The sequence below is a fragment of the Drosophila sechellia genome, chromosome 2L (genome assembly GCF_004382195.2).
Source record: "Drosophila sechellia strain sech25 chromosome 2L, ASM438219v1, whole genome shotgun sequence".
In the NCBI taxonomy this organism is placed as follows: Eukaryota; Metazoa; Arthropoda; class Insecta; order Diptera; family Drosophilidae; genus Drosophila; species Drosophila sechellia.
The window spans coordinates 23214308-23233549 of NC_045949.1; the positions used below are offsets into that span (position 1 = coordinate 23214308).

The 19242-nt window shown below is 38.9% G+C and overlaps 1 protein-coding gene across 1 annotated transcript in view; it reads left to right on the forward strand.

Annotated features, from left to right (window-relative positions):
* The first annotated feature begins 204 nt into the window (after positions 1-204).
* The window catches only part of LOC116800480 (secreted RxLR effector protein 161-like), a 35769-nt gene continuing 16731 nt past the window's right edge, over positions 205-19242 (forward strand). Inside the window, exons 1-2 of the mRNA XM_032715716.1 lie at positions 205-373; positions 1279-1568. Coding sequence (XP_032571607.1) covers positions 226-373; positions 1279-1568 — 438 coding nt within the window. The 5' untranslated portion in view covers positions 205-225. The remainder of the gene's footprint in view (positions 374-1278; positions 1569-19242) is intronic.

The following is a 19242-nucleotide window of genomic DNA, read 5'->3' on the forward strand; positions in this document are numbered from 1 at the left end:
GTTGATGGTTCGCAGATTTTGGCAGTTGACAACAACAAAGAAGATGCTGAGGTGCTCGAGGAAGAGCAAATTGACAGCGAGATTAATGAAGCCGATAGTTCTGATGTTTACGAGAGTGCGAAGAGCGATGATAACAAAGAACGGAAAATTCATGGTCCTGGTCGCCCTAAGAAGATAAAAACTGGAAAGCCCGGGCGTCCACGAAAACAATACAACTTGTTGAACATGATGAAGGTTCAAGATGTCAAGGTACCTGTTACGTTTGCTGAAGAGACGCAGTCTGAAATGAGTCAAGAGTGGATAGCATCAATTCAGAAGGAGATTGACGCCCTCGAAGCTAATCAGACATGGGAGCTACAGGACTTACCAGAAGGTAAGAAAGCCATCGGTAGTAAGTGGGTTTTTGGCATCAAAGGAGATAAGGATGGCAATGTGATGCGATTTAAATCGAGGTTGGTGGCTAAAGGATATGGTATCGACTTTTTTGAAATGTTTTCACCAGTTGTCAGATATTTGTCGGTGAGACTTATTATATCTCTGGCTGTTGAGCATAACTTATTTCTACATCAGATGGATGTAGCGACAGCATATTTAACTAGCGAATTAAGCGAAGAAGTCTATATGAACATTATGGAAAAGTTTTGAGACTAAAGAAGTCACTTTACGGACTAAAACAGAGCGGTAGAGAGTGGAACGCCAAGCTCAACGAAGTCTTACAAAAACTGTATTTTGTTCCCTGTGCCAGCGAGCCGTGTGTGTACACACGCAATGAGTAGGACAATGTTAGTATAATTGCAGTATATGTCGACGATCTTCTTATTGCAAGCTCATGTAAAGATGATTTGATTGGTATAAAAGAGTCAATTGCCAAAGAGTTTAAAGTAGTAGATAGCGGACAGCTTAATCATTTCTTGGGCATCGAAGTTGAGCGAGAAGGTGAAACTGGAGCCATATCCATAGGTCACAAGACATATATCGAGAGTATGCTACACACCTGGGGCATGTTAGATTGCAAATCGGTAGCAACGCCTTTGGAGGCAAATTTCAAAGTTAAGTGTACTGATCCTAACTGCAAACCTATTAACGAAAAGGACTACCAGTCACTTATAGGATCACTGATGTATTTGGCAATTACAACCAGGCCAGATATAATGCATTCAGTTGCAAAACTGGCTCAAAGAAATGTGAACCCACAGAAGGAGCATGAAGTCGCTGTCAAGCGTATACTAAGGTATTTGAAGGGCACCTCAAACTTAAAGCTTCATTATCACCCAACAGGTAAACCGATTCATGGCTACGTCGACGCAGATTGGGCAAATGACACATCGGATCGTAAATCCTACAGTGGATATATCTTCATAAACGCAGCTGGTCCAATATCCTGGGAGTCCAAGAAGCAAAGTCTGGTGGCATTATCCAGCACGGAGGCCGAATATGTTGCATTGTCCATTGCAGCAAGAGAAGCAGTATTTATTAAAAACTTTCTGAAGGAAATGGGTTTTTTGTTAGATCACTCAATTTTAATTTTTTGCGATAATCAGAGTGCTTTATGTTTAGCTAAGAATCCAGTATTACATAATAGAAGTAAGCATATCGACATAAGGTACCACTATGTTAGGGAACTTTATTCCAAAAGGAAATTGATGTAAAATATATATGTGCAAACGACATGTTATCAGATATTTTAACAAAAAACCTACAGAAAAACAAGTACTTAAAACGTATAACTGAAATGAATTGTTTCTGAATATGTTGTTGAGAAGGAGTATTGAAATACTAAAATATTATGTATGTTAATTTTGCAACAACTATATGCTGTAAGTTGGTCACACTGATCTGAATAAGTTCTTTTTGTTTTTCTGGAAACTTCCTTTTTCTTGTGTTAACTTCCAAACGACTCACAACGGTGTCACGCTTATGTCAAATAAAACAGTTATTAAACTTTAACTAAATCGCCTCGCGTTTTACTCCACCATTTCCAATAGGTTATGTGCCCAGGAGTAGTAAAGACTTTAATAATTGTGTGTGATCAAGAGGAAAGTAATTATTGTATATAATTAGCTTGAACATTTTATATAAACATGAGCGGACAAGGGATGTGTGCGATCGACAAATTGAACGGCGAAAATTACGCAGTATGGTCGGTGCAAATGAAGAGTGTATTGGTGCACTCGGGTATGTGGTCGTTGGTGTGCGGAAGACGCGTGAAGCAGGATGGTGATACAGCTGAGCAAGGAGCCCAATTCGGCGAACTAGACGAGAAAGCACTAGCAAGAATATTGCTGTGCGTGAAGGCTTCAGAAATTAATTTGATTAAAAACTGCGCTAGTTCTAAAGAAGCTTGGGACAAGCTTGCAGCTGTGTACAAGCCTCGTGGACCCGACAGGAAAATTACCTTGTTCAGGAAATTACTCCGGTTGAGTTTGTCGGAAAGTGCGTGCGTACAAAATTACATAAATGATTTTGTGGATATCGTCGAAAGACTGAAAGAAATTGATATGGACATTTCTGAAGATATTCTTACTATTTTAATGCTGTCGGGACTCGGTAAGAAATTCGAAAATTTCGTGGTAGCGATCGAAACGCGAGAACAGTTACCGACTCTCTCTGATTTACAAGTAAAAATTATAGAAGAGGGAGAGAGACAAAGAGTGAGTTCGTACGAAACGGAACTTTGTGTGCAGCAAGCGTTTGTGTCGCGTCCCAGTTGAAAGGGAGACAAGAAAAATAGATCGGCGCAAAAGAAGAAGAAGAATAAAAAATGCTTTCGATGTGGTCGCGAGGGTCACTTTATTGCGCAGTGCAAAGTGAAAGACAAAAATGATGAAATAGAAACATCTGCAAAAGAGAAGTCGTTTACTATGCTTGCAAGAGTAAATAAAAATGACGTTTTAACGAAATCGATGTGGTGCTTGGACAGTGTTGTGAAAGGTCGTGGTTCGCGGACATTAAAGAGCATAAAGAGAAAATATTACTTGCAGGAGAAAACTATATATTTTCGGATGGCGTCGGTACGGTGGCCGTTAAAACAAAGAATGGTTCCGTTAATTTGAAAAATGTGCTTTACGTAAAAAGCTTGCAATGTAATTTCATATCGGTAGCGAAAGCCGTTGAAAAGGGGTATAAAGTGATTTTTCACAAGCAAAGTGCGTATATAAAGGACGGTCGAAATGAAGTAGTGTTACAGGCAAGAAAAGCTGGAAATCTTTTTGTTATTGATACTTCGAACAATCGGTGGATGTACTTGTGTGCAAATGATGAATTGTGGAAGTGGCATTATCGTTATGGTTATTTGAACATGGCGACCCTAAAAAAGATGGCAAGTGACAATATGGTCAATGGCTTAAAGTCAATCAAAAATGTTGTGGACATAGACCGAATTGCATGTGAAACCTGTGCTAAAGGTAAAATCTGTGTGAAACCATTCCCAAAAATGGCAGAAAATCGTGCGGACAAAGTGCTAGGGCTATTGCATTCGGACATTTGCGGGCCAATGAACAAAGTATCTGCCGGTGGAGCAAGATATTTCGTAACATTTATTGATGACTATTCGCGTTATATGTTCGTATATTTTTTGAAGACCGTGATGAATTGCTTCCCACGTTTAAAAACTTTGTCGCGTTTGCAGAAAAACAGACCGGTGAAAAACTTAAAGCAATTCGCAGCGATAACGGTCGCGAATATATAAGCCACGAGTTTCAGAAGTTCCTATCTGAAAACGGTATCAAGCGGCAATTGACAGTACCGTACACTCCGCAGCAAAACGGGGTTGCTGAGCGCGCTAACCGGACGCTTGTGGAAATGGCAAGGAGCATGATTATACATTCAGGAGTGAATGAGTCCCTGTGGGGAGAGGCAGTTAGGACTGCAGCATATCTACGCAACAGATCGGAGACAAGGTCGTTGAAGAGTCAAACAGCATTCGAGCTGTGGACGAACTGTGTAGGGTATCCGAAGAATGGAAACAGCGAGAACGAGACGGCACTTATTGGCGAAATTGGAGTTGATGGTTCGCAGATTTTGGCAGTTGACAACAACAAAGAAGATGCTGAGGTGCTCGAGGAAGAGCAAATTGACAGCGAGATTAATGAAGCCGATAGTTCTGATGTTTACGAGAACGGAACGGAAAATTCATGGTCCTGGTCGCCCTAAGAAGATAAAAACTGGAAAGCCCGGGCGTCCACGAAAACAATACAACTTGTTGAACATGATGAAGGTTCAAGATGTCAAGGTACCTGTTACGTTTGCTGAAGAGACGCAGTCTGAAATGAGTCAAGAGTGGATAGCATCAATTCAGAAGGAGATTGACGCCCTCGAAGCTAATCAGACATGGGAGCTACAGGACTTACCAGAAGGTAAGAAAGCCATCGGTAGTAAGTGGGTTTTTGGCATCAAAGGAGATAAGGATGGCAATGTGATGCGATTTAAATCGAGGTTGGTGGCTAAAGGATATGGTATCGACTTTTTTGAAATGTTTTCACCAGTTGTCAGATATTCGTCGGTGAGACTTATTATATCTCTGGCTGTTGAGCATAACTTATTTCTACATCAGATGGATGTATCGACAGCATATTTAACTAGCGAATTAAGCGAAGAAGTCTATATGAACATTATGGAAAAGTTTTGAGACTAAAGAAGTCACTTTACGGACTAAAACAGAGCGGTAGAGAGTGGAACGCCAAGCTCAACGAAGTCTTACAAAAACTGTATTTTGTATGTCGACGATCTTCTTATTGCAAGCTCATGTAAAGATGATTTGATTGGTATAAAAGAGTCAATTGCCAAAGAGTTTAAAGTAGTAGATAGCGGACAGCTTAATCATTTCTTGGGCATCGAAGTTGAGCGAGAAGGTGAAACTGGAGCCATATCCATAGGACACAAGCATGTTAGATTGCAAATCGGTAGCAACGCCTTTGGAGGCAAATTTCCAAGTTAAGTGTACTGATCCTAACTGCAAACCTATTAACGAAAAGGACTACCAGTCACTTATACGATCACTGATGTATTTGGCAATTACAACCAGGCCAGATATAATGCATTCAGTTGCAAAAGTGGCTCAAAGAAATGTGAACCCACATAAGGAGCATGAAGTCGCTGCCAAGCGTATACTAAGGTATTTGAAGGACACCTCAAACTTAAAGCTTCATTATCACCCAACAGGAAAACCGATTCATGGCTACGTCGACGCAGATTGGGCAAATGACACATCGGATCGTAAATCCTACAGTGGATATGTCTTCATAAACGCAGCTGGTCCAATATCCTGGGAGTCCAAGAAGCAAAGTCTGGTGGCACGGAGGCCGAATATGTTGCATTGTCCATTGCAGCAAGAGAAGCAGTATTTATAAAAAAGTTTCTGAAGGAAATGGGTTTTTTGATAGATCACTCAATTTAAATTTTTTGCGATAATCAGAGTGCTTTATGTTTAGCTAAGAATCCAGTATTACATAATAGAAGTAAGCATATAGACATAAAGTACCACTATCTATTCCAAAAAGTAAATTGATGTAAAACATGTATGTACAAACGACATGTTAGCAGATATTTTAACAAAAAACCTACAGAAAAACAAGCACTTAAAATGTATAACTGAAATGAATTGTTTCTGAATATGTTGTTGAGAAGGAGTATTGAAATACTAAAATATTATGTATGTTAATTTTGCAACAACTATATGCTGAAAGTTGGTCACACTGATCTGAATAAGTTCTTTTTGTTTTTCTGGAAACTTCCTTCTTCTTGTGTTAACTTCCAAACGACTCACAACGGTGTCACGCTTATGTCAAATAAAACAGTTATTAAACTTTAACTAAATCGCCTCGCGTTTTACTCCACTATTTCCAATAGAACCGAACTGCTTGCCCGTGCATTTTATTGTCGACCGTAACTTTAAATTGATTTATTTTTTAAACGAATTTTATTTCGTGTTTTTATTTCTCCCACAATGAATTCTGCTTTTTCCAATTTCATCGTCATATTTAAATTTCTAAATTACTTCCCTTCTACTCTATTTCGCCTTGGCATTTTAACTTATTATTTCCATTAATTCCTAATATTTTTTTATAACGCACTTTTTCTTGCATTTGTTTTTTTCTCCTTTCCACAGCTGTTATATTTTTATCATATTTCTTTAATTGTGATTTACTTTCTTTTTTTATTTCTTCTTGCATTTGTTTGTTTTATTCTTTTCATTTGCATTATTTTCATTTTAATTGCGATTTTTTTTTTTGTTCTTCCTTACAATGCTATTAATAAAATAATTTTCCACATCCTCGGTCGTCACGATTCCTTCCTTCCTGTTGAATCCGTCCTTAGGCCTAAGGACTACCGACCACGCCAGTTATGATAAGTAGGTTCTTTTGGGTTGATAGAGGTTGCGGGGAGTTGCGGAGTGTTGTCGAGTTTGGTATTTAATTTGGATTTTATTTAGAGAAATTAAACGTCTGTTCGTTTTGCCTTAGATTTTCGGAATGAATCTTTATTTATACTATCTAGTTATTCCCAACTCTGTTTGTTACATATTTGTTTACTTAAAGTGCTGATCTGGCAGAAAAGTGGATTTAGAGCGGATCCAGTTCTGTGGTGTCGAGGGGTATCGGGTGAACCCCGATGCTTGTAGCGACTCAGCATTTCAAGTGCCGTTCGATACCAAATATTTGTGAATGTCATCTAAATCTCCGGTTGTCAAGAGGGGTCTCGGCGGGGACCGCAGAGGGTAATTACTGAGGCGACTCTTAAGTCTCCGTCTGACGGTAACTCGTGGCAAACATATTTTGGAAATCGATAGAAAATTACAAGACTAATAAAAAAGTGAGAAAATATCAACGCGTGTTTTAAAAGTGTGGGCGTGGCAGTTTTGTGCGGTTTGTGAGCGATTGAGTGAGCGTGTCAGAATGGGTCAACAAAGTTGTGCTGCGTCTTTGTCCTCAGAATCTGTTACTTAATCTTAAACTTCTAGCAACGATCGAGACGTTCATACGGACAGACGGACAGTCGAGTAACGGGTATAAATATTAATGAAAATTCTCAGTTTTAATTTTGATGTACTAAAATGAAGTAACAACCCACCGCAGTGATAGCACACGCGGAATCGCTGAATAAAACGATTGGGCTTGACGACTATTTAAAAAACTGGGGGAATCAACCAACCGCAGCCATAGCGCACGCCGAATCGCCGGTGTAAAAGTTGCAAGTCGTCGAATATGAAATATTGCCAGGAAGTGTAAAATGCACCGACGAAGGCCCAAAGGGATAAATACCGCCCATCGTGATCCGGTGCGGTAAACATAAACAGGAGATTATTAGAAAGAGGCTGGGCAGAAGAGTGTTACTGCTGCAAGCTGGAAGGCTGCGTAAAGTTATCTATACAAGCCGTACTAATCAAAGGCCGCGCAAGAAAGAACTTCTTTTTGCAAGCTGTTGAAAATAAAAGGCTTTGCGCGTGAAGAGAATTCTCCTGGCAAGCTTATGCACTTGACATATTTAGAAAATATAAATGGCTGAGTAACTTATACATATATGCTTATAAACGATACAAGCAAAGCTAGATCAACAAAATGTTGGTCTTAGAAGGGAAAAAGGTAATTTATATATATATTTTCTTTTGAATTTTAGATTGCAAATGAAACATGGCTGAGCACAATTTGAAACCATTCTTATGTGAAGGCCTGTTGCCTTTTCCTTGCCAGATGCTATCGTTGATGTTGCGGTTACGCCAACAAATGTATAAATGCTCATTTGGAGAATATATAACCGAGATAGAGCAGATTTGCATCAAAGATAAAATAATTTACTCGTGGGCCCCTATAGAGTTAAAGAAAAAACTTCTGGCCGAAGAATATTCACTAGATGAAATAATTGACACATGCCAAGTGGAAGAGCAGATTAATAAACAGTCTGAGGTAATATTGTCGAAATCCGATGTCGACGCAATTCGAAAAATTTCTACTCGGAAGCCAAAGCCACAAGGTAAATGTTCAAGATGCGGACGTTTTGGTCACGCTAGTTATGACTCATCATGCCCAGCAAGGCAAGCGAAGTGCAACAAATGTTAAAAAATCATAATTTCTCCCGAAAGTGTAGAAGAATTCTTAAGAGACGGAACTCTCAGTCTAATTTTGAAAATGTTAAGAAACGTAATACGAATGTTCGTTGTGTGGAGGGCGAGAACACAGAGCCCAAATTGGAAAAGGATAACACAAGCTTTCAAAATAGCAAATGATGAGGAAGAAGAGCTTATATACTGCCGGGTAGGAGGCCAGAAAATTCCCCTAGTTATTGACTCAGGATCAAGATTCAACCTCATCAGCAGCTCGGATTGGCATCTGCTACAAAAGAAAGGCACTATAATATTCAATGAAAGATCACATTCTGAAAAATAGTTTCGAGGCTATGCTTCTGAACAATTGCTTGAGGTAATTCGTGTTTTTGAGGCACCCATTTCGGCTGGAAGAGATAATGAAGTGATTGCGACATTTGTTGGCTAAAATAATTACGCAGCCTATTTGTAAAAAGCTTTCCTAGAAATAAAAATTAAGCTATATATACTATATATATATACTCTAAGTACACATATTGCCTATGAGCGATATGAATGAACATAACCGACCTATTGAAGATGTTTCGAATTATTTGATATGTTTATATATAAGTTAAGACACTACAGTTTCCCTGGTGTAAGACCGACGACTCGCTGGTTCATCCTTTCAGCACTTGAGCATTCCGATAAGAAACACTGCAACCAACCAATGCTATCCCCCTTACGCCATCCCGCTCTTAACAACTCAACTCACACCACCAATTCAATTTGCTGACAAACAAAAAGTCGCTCATTCGCTCGACCGACCGAATTGCGCAACGAGCGCAGACATGGCCGAAAAGTCTGATCAGCACTTCAACTGGGCTGGTAGAAATATCCAGCGGTCAGTAACAATTAAACTGGAAACGGGTAAACAGAACTTTCAGCTGAATAAAACGTTATATTGTCAAAACCTATTCCTCCGAGACTGAGCAGTTTGAGGTATGAAATGAGATGAAATGAGATTTACAAATATGTATGTATGTAACTCCCAAATGTCACCGTTGGAGTTCGTATTGGCGATCTTCGTTGAACTTTCGCTCGGCTCTCAGTCCCCTGTTGCTGGGTCGGTGTTGTCTCTCTTTTCAGTACTGGATAGACCGAGAGAGGGGGTATGTTAACTCGGGCATGCGGCAGAAGTCGACCAATATGGGACAACTTAGCTGGTGCCCGAACAGGGACCGTTTAAACATACATTTGGAACTTTTTTAAGTTTTAATTAAAGAAAGCAAATATACAAATTAAAGTAAGAAATTTGGAAAAGTGGTTCCTCGATAGTACAGTGGGGACCAGGTTTCAATTCCCCGTCGCGAAAACCACATTTTTGAAAGTGCCAAAATTTGAAACGAGAATGAATGTTTAACAGTAAATATAAAAGTTTAAGTTAGAAGTAGTCAACAAACATTGTTAAATAACAAAAGAGAGAATGCTGTTGTCGAGTTCCCTGACTATCAGATACCCCTGTTCTCAGCAAGTGTGAATGCGAAGGCGAAATGTTATAATTTTTCTTGTATATCGATACATGTTCGGGAATAAAATTATAAAAAATTGTATAATTGTTACAAATTGTGGGCGTGACCGGTTCGGCGGCTTTTGGGCTTTAGAATGGGCGTGGCCTAACTAAATTGGTTACCAAATCGATAGAAATTTACAAGACATATAAATATGTCTAAAACTCGAAAAATAGTTCAACATTGTGGGCCTTGCAGTTTTGGGCGGTTTTATGGCGTTCAAGTGGGCGTGGCAAAATATTTTTTTTTAATTATTTAAAAAAATATCAAAATATTAATTAATTAATAGAAATTAAGCTATGAATACTTAAAGCGCAACGCATATCGCGTTTCGAGCACGGTCTGGTGCAATTGGAGCCGGTCTTTTATATGAGCCATTGACAGATCGCCTATGAGGTTATAAACATAACCGACCTATTAAAGTTGTATCGAATTTATTTATTTATTTATTATGATAGATAGAATAATTTACAAAACTAGACTAACTTAGATGGTATAGCATTAGCTACGGGGCTTACAGCTATATTTATTTACAATGTTATTATATCTTAATTTAGTTAATATCTAATTTGGTAACTAATTGCTGGCTTGTTATGTACAATTGCCTGTTTTGTTTTTAGATTTTGTGATATAATTTGGTTTTTTTAAGGAAAAGTATGGCTGAAAAGTGGCTTATAGAAATATCACCTTGGCAAAACGGACAAGTTGGTATTGAATTGGGATTTAGGTAGGGTTGGTGGGTTATGTTTGTGTGTCCTAGTCGAAGGACTATTTTTATTTGAATCGAGAATGGATGTTTAACAGTAAATATAAAAGTTTTAGTTAGAAGTAGTCAACAAACATTGCATTGTTAAATAACAAAAGAGAGAATGCTGTTGTCGAGTTCCTTGACTATCAGATATCCGTTACGCAGCTAGTGTGAATGCGAACGCGAAATTTCTTTTTTTGATTTTTCTGGGATATCGATAGATATTTGGAATAAAATGAACAAATTGAAAAATTTTTCTAAAATGTGGGCGTGGCAGTTTTGGGCAGTTTTTGTGGCGTTGAGTGGACGTGGCAAAAATTTGCATTGGAAATCGATAGAAATTTACAAGATTAATAGAAATGTGCATCAACACATTTATCAAAAGTGTGGGGGTGGCAGTTTTGTGCGGTTTGTGGGCGTTAGAGTGGGCGTGGTAACATGGGTACCCTGGATCTTTGTCTCTAGAGTCTGAATGCTGAATCTTAAAATTCTATCTTTTATAGTTCGACGTTCATACGGACAGTTGGAAAGACGGAACGACTTGGCTATTGATCCTGATCAATATGTATAGTCGGAAACCCTTCCTTCTGCCTGTTACTTACTTTTCAACGAATCTCGTATACCCTTTTACTGTACGAGTAAGGGGTAAACAACCATCCCGATTGCGGCCAATAATCAAAATAAATATATGGTACAATTTTTCTTTCATTATATGGTTAAACTTGCTGAATTAATTTCAGAAGTTCGATTTCCAAGTATGATTTTGATAAAATAAAAAGTGTAATTGTGTTATAATTTGTATTTATGTCTGTTTGTGCTTATGTAAATTCTTCATAATACCGCATACTGTGTCTCTTTGATTAGATTAAAACTAAATTCGTCAGTAATTTTTGGCTTTTGTTTTTTGGCTTCAGAATACCACACATACCATACCTGGGTTTGAACTTCGGCCGGCGGTAGTGCTCTACTGACTGGGGTGTCGGAGCTCTACTCACTCCACTACCGCCGGCGGCAATGGCATCGCATCCTGGGATAAACTTGAATTTCGTCTGATTTGAAAATAATTTCGCAGCCTACTTATAAAAAGCTTTCCTGGAAATAAAAATCAAGCTATAAATACTTAAAAAAAACTCACACTACTAAAAGCGACTGCTACAGGTAGTAACAACAAAAGGCAAGCCAATCAGAAGTTGGTCTTCCGATCCAATTCAATTTGCTGACAAACAAAAAGTCGCTCATTCGCTCGACCGACCGAATTGCGCAAGGAGCGCAGACATGGCCGAAAAGTCTGATCAGCACTTAAACTGGGCTGGTAGAAATATCCAGCGGTCAGTTACAATTAAACTGGAAACGGGTCAACAGAACTTTCAAAACCTATTCCTCCGAGACTTTAAATTGAAGTCATTGTTTTCCAAGGATACAACGCCGAATATTCTCCGAAACCTAAGTATTAACGGCGCGGGCATGCGGCAGAAGTCGACCAATATGGGACGACTTAGCTGGTGCCCGAACAGGCACGTTTTTTTTTTTAAAGAACGGTATTTATACAGACATTTTGGAATTTTTTTTAGGTGTGCAATGAGTGTGTGTAAAGTGCAAAAATAAAAAAATATCAAATTAAAGAAAGCAAATGTACAAATTAAGGTAAGAAATTTTGAAAAGTGGTTCCTCGATAGTACAGTACAGGGACCAGGTTTCAATTCCCCTTCGGGAAAACCAAATTTTTGAAAGTGACAAAATTTGAAACGAGAATGGATGTTTAACAGTAAATATAAAAGTTTAAGTTAGAAGTAGTCAACAAACATTGCATTGTTAAATAACAAAAGAGAGAATGCTGTTGTCGAGTCCCTTGACTATCAGATAACCGTTAAGCAGCTAGTGTGAATGCGAACGCGAAATTTCCTGATTTTTCTGGGATATCGATAGATATTTGGGAAAAAAAATGAGGAATAAAATGAACAAATTTAAAAATTGTTCAAAAATGTGGGAGTGGCAGTTTTGGGCGGTTTTTGTGGCGTTGAGTGGACGTGGCAAAAATTCTTTTTGGAAATCGATAGAAATTTACAAGATTAATAGAAATGTGCATCAACACATTTATCAAAAGTGTGGGGGTGGCAGTTTTGTGCGGTTTGTGGGCGTTAGAGTGGGCGTGGTAGCATGGGTGCCCTAGGTCCTTGTCTCTAGAATTCAGAATTCTGAATCTTAAAATTCTAGCTATTATATTTCCTGAGATTTCGACGTTCATACGGACAGACGGACAGTTGGAAAGACGGCTCGACTCGGCTATTGATCCTGTATAGTCGGAAACCCTTCCTTCTGCCTGTTAATAGAAATGTGCATCAACACATTTATCAAAAGTGTGGGGGTGGCAGTTTTGTGCGGTTTGTGGGCGTTAGAGTGGGCGTGGTAGCATGGGTGCCCTAGGTCCTTGTCTCTAGAATTCAGAATTCTGAATCTTAAAATTCTAGCTATTATATTTCCTGAGATTTCGACGTTCATACGGACAGACGGACAGTTGGAAAGACGGCTCGACTCGGCTATTGATCCTGTATAGTCGGAAACCCTTCCTTCTGCCTGTTACATACTTTTCAACGAATACCCTTTTACTCTACGAGTAAGGGGTATAACAACCATCCCGATTGCGGCCAATAATCAAAATAAATATATGGTACAATTTTTCTTTCATTATATGTTTAAACTTGCTGAATTAATTTCAGAAGTTCGATTTCCAAGTATGATTTTGATAAAATAAAAAGTGTAATTGTGTTATAATTTGTATTTATGTCTGTTTGTGCTTATGTAAATTCTTCATAATACCGCATACTATGTCTCTTTGATTAGATTAAAACTAAATTCGTCAGTAATTTTTGGCTTTTGCTTTTTGGCTTCAGAATACCACACATACCATACCTGGGTTAGAAACTCCGGCCGGCGGTAGTGCTCTACTGACTGGGGTGTCGGAGCTCTACTCACTCCACTACCGCCGGCGGCAATGGCATAGCATCCTGGGATAAACTTGAATTTCGTCTGATTTGAAAATAATTTCGCAGCCTACTTATAAAAAGCTTTCCTGGAAATAAAAATCAAGCTATAAATACTTAAAGCGCAACTGAAATCATTATATCATAAGTACACGTATCGCGTTCGAGCAAGTGGAGCCGGTCTTTTATATGAGCCATTGACAGATCGCCTATGAGGTAATGAACATAACCAACCTATTGAAGATGTTTGGAATTATTTGAAATGTTTATATATAAGTTAAGACACTGCAGTTTCCCTGGTGTTGTAAGCCCGACGACTCGCTGGTTGACCCTTTCCCTCCTTGAGCATTCCTTTCCCCCTTACGCCCTCCCGCTTTTAACAACCCAACTCACACCACTAAAAGCGACTGCTACAGGTAGTAACAACAAAAGGCAAGCCAATCAGAAGTTGGTCTTCCGATCCAATTCAATTTGCTGACAAACAAAAAGTCGCTCATTCGCTCGACCGACCGAATTGCGCAAGGAGCGCAGACATGGCCGAAAAGTCTGATCAGCACTTAAACTGGGCTGGTAGAAATATCCAGCGGTCAGTTACAATTAAACTGGAAACGGGTCAACAGAACTTTCAAAACCTATTTTTCCGAGACTTTAAATTGAAGTCATTGTTTTCCAAGGATACAACGCCGAATATTCTCCGAAACCTAAGGTATTAACGGCGCGGGCATGCGGCAGAAGTCGACCAATATGGGACGACTTAGCTGGTGCCCGAACAGGCACGTTTTTTTTTTAAAAAGAACGGTATTTATAAAGATTTTTTGGAATTTTTTTTTAGGTGTGCAATGAGTGTGTGTAAAGTGCAAAAATAAAAAAATATCAAATTGAAGAAAGCAAATGTACAAATTAAAGTAAGAAATTTTGAAAAGTGGTTCCTCGATAGTACAGTGGGGACCAGGTTTCAATTCCCCTTCGGGAAAACCAAATTTTTGAAAGTGCCAAAATTTGAAACGAGAATGGATGTTTAACAGTAAATATAAAAGTTTAAGTTAGAAGTAGTCAACAAACATTGCATTGTTAAATAACAAAAGAGAGAATGCTGTTGTCGAGTTCCTTGACTATCAGATATCCGTTACGCAGCTAGTGTGAATGCGATCGCGAAATTTCCTGATTTTTCTGGGATATCGATAGATATTTGGGAAAAAAAAAATGAGGAATAAAATGAACAAATTTAAAAATTGTTCAAAAATGTGGGAGTGGCAGTTTCGGGCGGTTTTTGTGGCGTTGAGTGGACGTGGCAAAAATTCTTTTTGGAAATCGATAGAAATTTACAGGATTAATAGAAATGTGCATCAACACATTTATCAAAAGTGTGGGGGTGGCAGTTTTGTGCGGTTTGTGGGCGTTAGAGTGGGCGTGGTAACATGGGTGCCCTAGGTCCTTGTCTCTAGAATTCAGAATGCTGAATCTTAAAATTCTAGCTATTATAGTTCCTGAGATTTCGACGTTCATACGGACAGACGGACAGTTGGAAAGACGGATCGACTCGGCTATTGATCCTGATTTATATGTATAGTCGGAAACCCTTCCTTCTGCCTGTTACGTACTTTTCAACGAATCTCGTATACCCTTTTACTCTACGAGTAAGGGGTATAAAAACCATCCCGATTGCGGCCAATAATCAAAATAAATATATGGTACAATTTTTCTTTCATTATATGTTTAAGCTTGCTAAATTAATTTGAGAAGTTCGATTTCCAAGTTTGATTTTGATAAAATAAAAAGTGTATTTGTGTTATAATTTGTATTTATGTCTCTTTGTGCTTAAGTTAATTCTTCACCGAATACCACATACCATAAAACCTGGGTTTGAGCTTCGGCCAGCGGTAGTGCTCTACTGACTGGGGTGTCGGAGCTCTACTCACTCCACTACCGCCGGCGGCAATGGCATAGCATCCTGGGATAACCTTGAACTTCGTCCGATTTGAAAATAATTTCGCAGCCTTTTTGCTTTCTGGGAATAAAAACTAAGCTATAAATACTTAAAGCGCAACTGAAAGCATAATGTCTTAAGTACACATATCGCGTTTCGAGCAAGTGGAGCCGGTCTTTTATATGATATGTTTATATATAAGTTAAGACACTGCAGTTGCCCTGCTGCTGTCAGCCTGACGACTTGCTGGTTCAACTTTTCCCTTCTTCATCATTCCGATATTTTTTTTTTTCTCACGGGACCCACGGCCTTCCGCCCAACCGACAGAGGGGCGCTGCCGTGTATCGTACAGCTCGATTCGCGAGAAGATAGACGCGATATGGAAAAGAAAACAAAGACGAGGAAATGAACATAATGTAAAGTAACTCTAATAAATTAGTGTTAGTAGGATCTAATTATGTACTAAAAAAGTTAAAATTGATTGCTTTAAGAGCGGCAGAGAGTCAAGATTACAGATAATACGATAAAGTCTATTACAGTCAGAACATAATACTCTGTAAGGGTCATGCAACTAATAGTTAGATCTACAATGATTTAAGATAAGGGGTATATAGTTTCCAGTGAGTCTACTTGGAACCGAGATGTCAAGCCGACTAATCAGGTCATTAAACATAATTATACGTTCGCTTCGCGAGTGATTCTTTGTGATTTGTGCAGTAGTTTAAACAAATATAAAAAGTTTTTTGCATTTTTCGTCTCTTTGTTTTGTTTACTCTCCCTTTTGTGCGTTGTTCGTAGTGCTGTTTGGTGTTGTTTTTTGCATGCACATAAACTGCACTTTTCGCTCTCACTCTCTCTCTCTTTCGCTCTCCCACACAAAATCTTAAATTTCTGAGCGTGCAGACTGCTCTCGTGCGGTTCTTTTAACAGCTCGCTTGAAAGTTTTTGATCTTGTGTTTTCGTGCACAGTGGTCTGATTGTAGACAAATATGGAAACAGTAAATGTTTTCTGCTTTTATAACAATTGCTGCCAGGTTATAAAACCTGAGCAGACAAAAATTATTTGTTGGCTTTGTGATAGAATGGTGTATTCTAAGTGCGCTGGTTTTAATGGCCGTACAAGTGATGACCTAGCAAAGGGTAAAAATCTAAATTACTGTTGTGATGCTTGCCTTGTGGTTGCGAACGAGATGAAATCGTTTATGCGCCAAACTAAAGGTGGCTTGAAAGAACTGATCAACAGTTTTGGCGTAGCTAGAGATAGTTTTCGTCGAGCCGGTGATCTTCTTTCCGCGCTTAATTCAAAGTTTAATGGCCTTAAGCTATTAGATGAATCTCCAAAGCGCAAAAAAGCCGCTGGTGGTTGGCTGCCTAAGGCCCCGCAACCACGGGCAAATGATCAACAGGACTCCACAACTGATCAGCTGTCAATCGCAGTAAATCCACATATGCTGCTAAGTTCCGCAGCTAAAAAAGATTCGGAGAAATGCGATCAATCGGCTGCGGATGGACCCCACCCTGTGATTGCTAAAAATTCCGAATTGTCTGCACTGGTTTCTCAACCAAGGAAACATTGAGTCCGGACTACCGGCACAAGTTGGCGCTTCAGAAATACAATCTGCAGGGCCAAAACCCCTCGCGGTGGTTCCACTAAAGAAACAAATTTTCGTTTCTCGCCATTCCCCTGATCAAACATCGTCGGATGTATTGTCTTATATGCTAGACAAAACAAAAGCCGATAATAAAAAAGTGGAAAAATTTAACTTCTCTTACGCTAGGGACATATCATCTTTCAAGATAACTGTCCCAAACGAGCTCTTTTCGACCATATGTTCGGGTGATTTTTGGCCGGATAGTATGGTGGTAAAAGAGTTTGAAGCTAAGATCAAAAATAAGAAAAAGGTGCCCGTGGGAATTAAACTTCCCTCACGTGGCCAGACCACTGCACCATCCGCCTCTTCATCTTCTTCCTCTTCAAAAAACTAACTACAAAACTTACTATCTCCTATCAAAATGTTAGAATCTTGCGTAGCAAATTAATCAAATTGTATTGTGATAGTCTTTCATTTGCATCCCATATTATAGTGCTCACAGAGACTTGGTTAAAGCCGGAGATACTTAACTCCGAAGTCTTCCCAGGTATGTACACTATATATAGGTTTGACCGTCCCTCCAGACGGGGAGGTGGAGTTTTAATTACGGTTAGATCTACCCTCGCGTCGGAGGAGTTACTTTTTGACGAGTCCCGTAACTCTGAATTCTTATGCGTAAAGCTGCCATTTTCCGACATATCAGTTTATATTACGTGCTCGTATATTCCGCCATCTTCTGAATTCCCAGAATATCAGAATTATCTGTCCGCTATCCAGTCTTGCTTGCTCGACTTATCGCTGTCGCAAGTTAATTATATTCCAAATTCTTTTGGTCGACTTTTGGATCTATGTTTTGTAACAAGTCCTGAAAGTGTGTTTCTGTCCAGGGTAGTACCTCTTACTCAACCTGTATCATCCTACTTTCGAGGTGGAAATCGACTTAGGTACGGTATTAAAAGTAAATTCAGAAAAGTCAACAAAGCGAATTCCCTGTTTTCGCAAGGCAAATTTTCGGAGGCTAAACAATTTTATAGCTGGCTTTAATTGGTCCGATCTTTACTCCTGCAACATAATGGCGGATGCGATTAATATGTTTTATACCGCAATTAAATAATTTTTTGACCCTTGTGTTCCGATGTACTATCCGTCAATCTCTAAACCTCCTTGGTTTAATAAAGAGTTGACACACCTAAGAAATGCCAAGTCCAGACTTTATACAACATTTTAAAATACCGGTTCTCAGTCCATCCTTTCTAAATATGTATGCACTCGGCTAAACTTTACCGTGCTTAATGCTCAGTGTTACAGGAATTTTTTAAAACGTTGTAAGTTCCAATTCGCATAGGATCCGAAACAGTTTTATAATTTCGTTAACACTAAGCGAAAAACAAGTTTTTACCCTTCCTCGCTATTTTTTGAAAACACTACGGTAACATTGGATCATGCAATAGCCGATCTATTCGCCAAGTTTTCAGCACGGTTTTATGAAACGCAGATCAACAACCACTAACCTCTTGTTCAAAAATCATCTTCAAACAGATGTCATCTACACTGATTTAGTAAAGCATTTGACTCTGTTAATCATTACCTTCTAGTAAGGAAACTTGATCTATTAGGTTGCCCTGTTGATTTTCTAAATTGGATTTCAAGCTATCTGAATGGTCCTCTTTAAAAATTCTCTATCTTGCATTCTCCGAGTCACATCCGGTGTCCCACAAGTGAGCCACCTTGGTCCGCTTCTTTTTACCTTATTTATTATAGACCTCCCCTTAGTAATAAAACATTCGCGTGTACTTATGTACGCAGACGATGTAAAATTATGCCTCCAGCACAAGGACATTTCGTTCCATTTGGACTTACAATCCGATCTAGACAGCTTTCAAATATGGTGGCGTAATAACGTATTAAACTTAAATGGCTCCAAGTGTAAAGTTATGACCTTTTGTCGTGTCAACCCAATACTCTCGACTTACACTCTAAGTGGGTGCCCTTTGGACAGAAAAACACGAGTTGGTGATCTTGGTGTTCTTCTGGACCCTAAACTAAAATTTTCCGACTATATTTCAACTATTGTCAATAAGGCCAGGGGTGTGCTTGGTTTTATAAAAAGGTGGTCTAAGGAATTTGATGATCCTTACATGACTAAAACCTTATTTATTTCGCTAGTCCGTCCTTGATTCTTGAGTATGGATCGCCTGTTTGGAGGCCACAATACGTATGTAGTTCACTCGGACCGCAATGAATTGGTTCAATCGCCTTGCAGCGTCTAAATTGGGATGCAGAGCTAATGTTAGCTTCTTATTCCAGTAGACTACTATTAAATATATTAGCTCTAGCTTGTCAAAACCAAGTTTAGTTTAAAACCCTCAATAATAAGAACAGTTTTTATGTGTATTTCACCTTTAA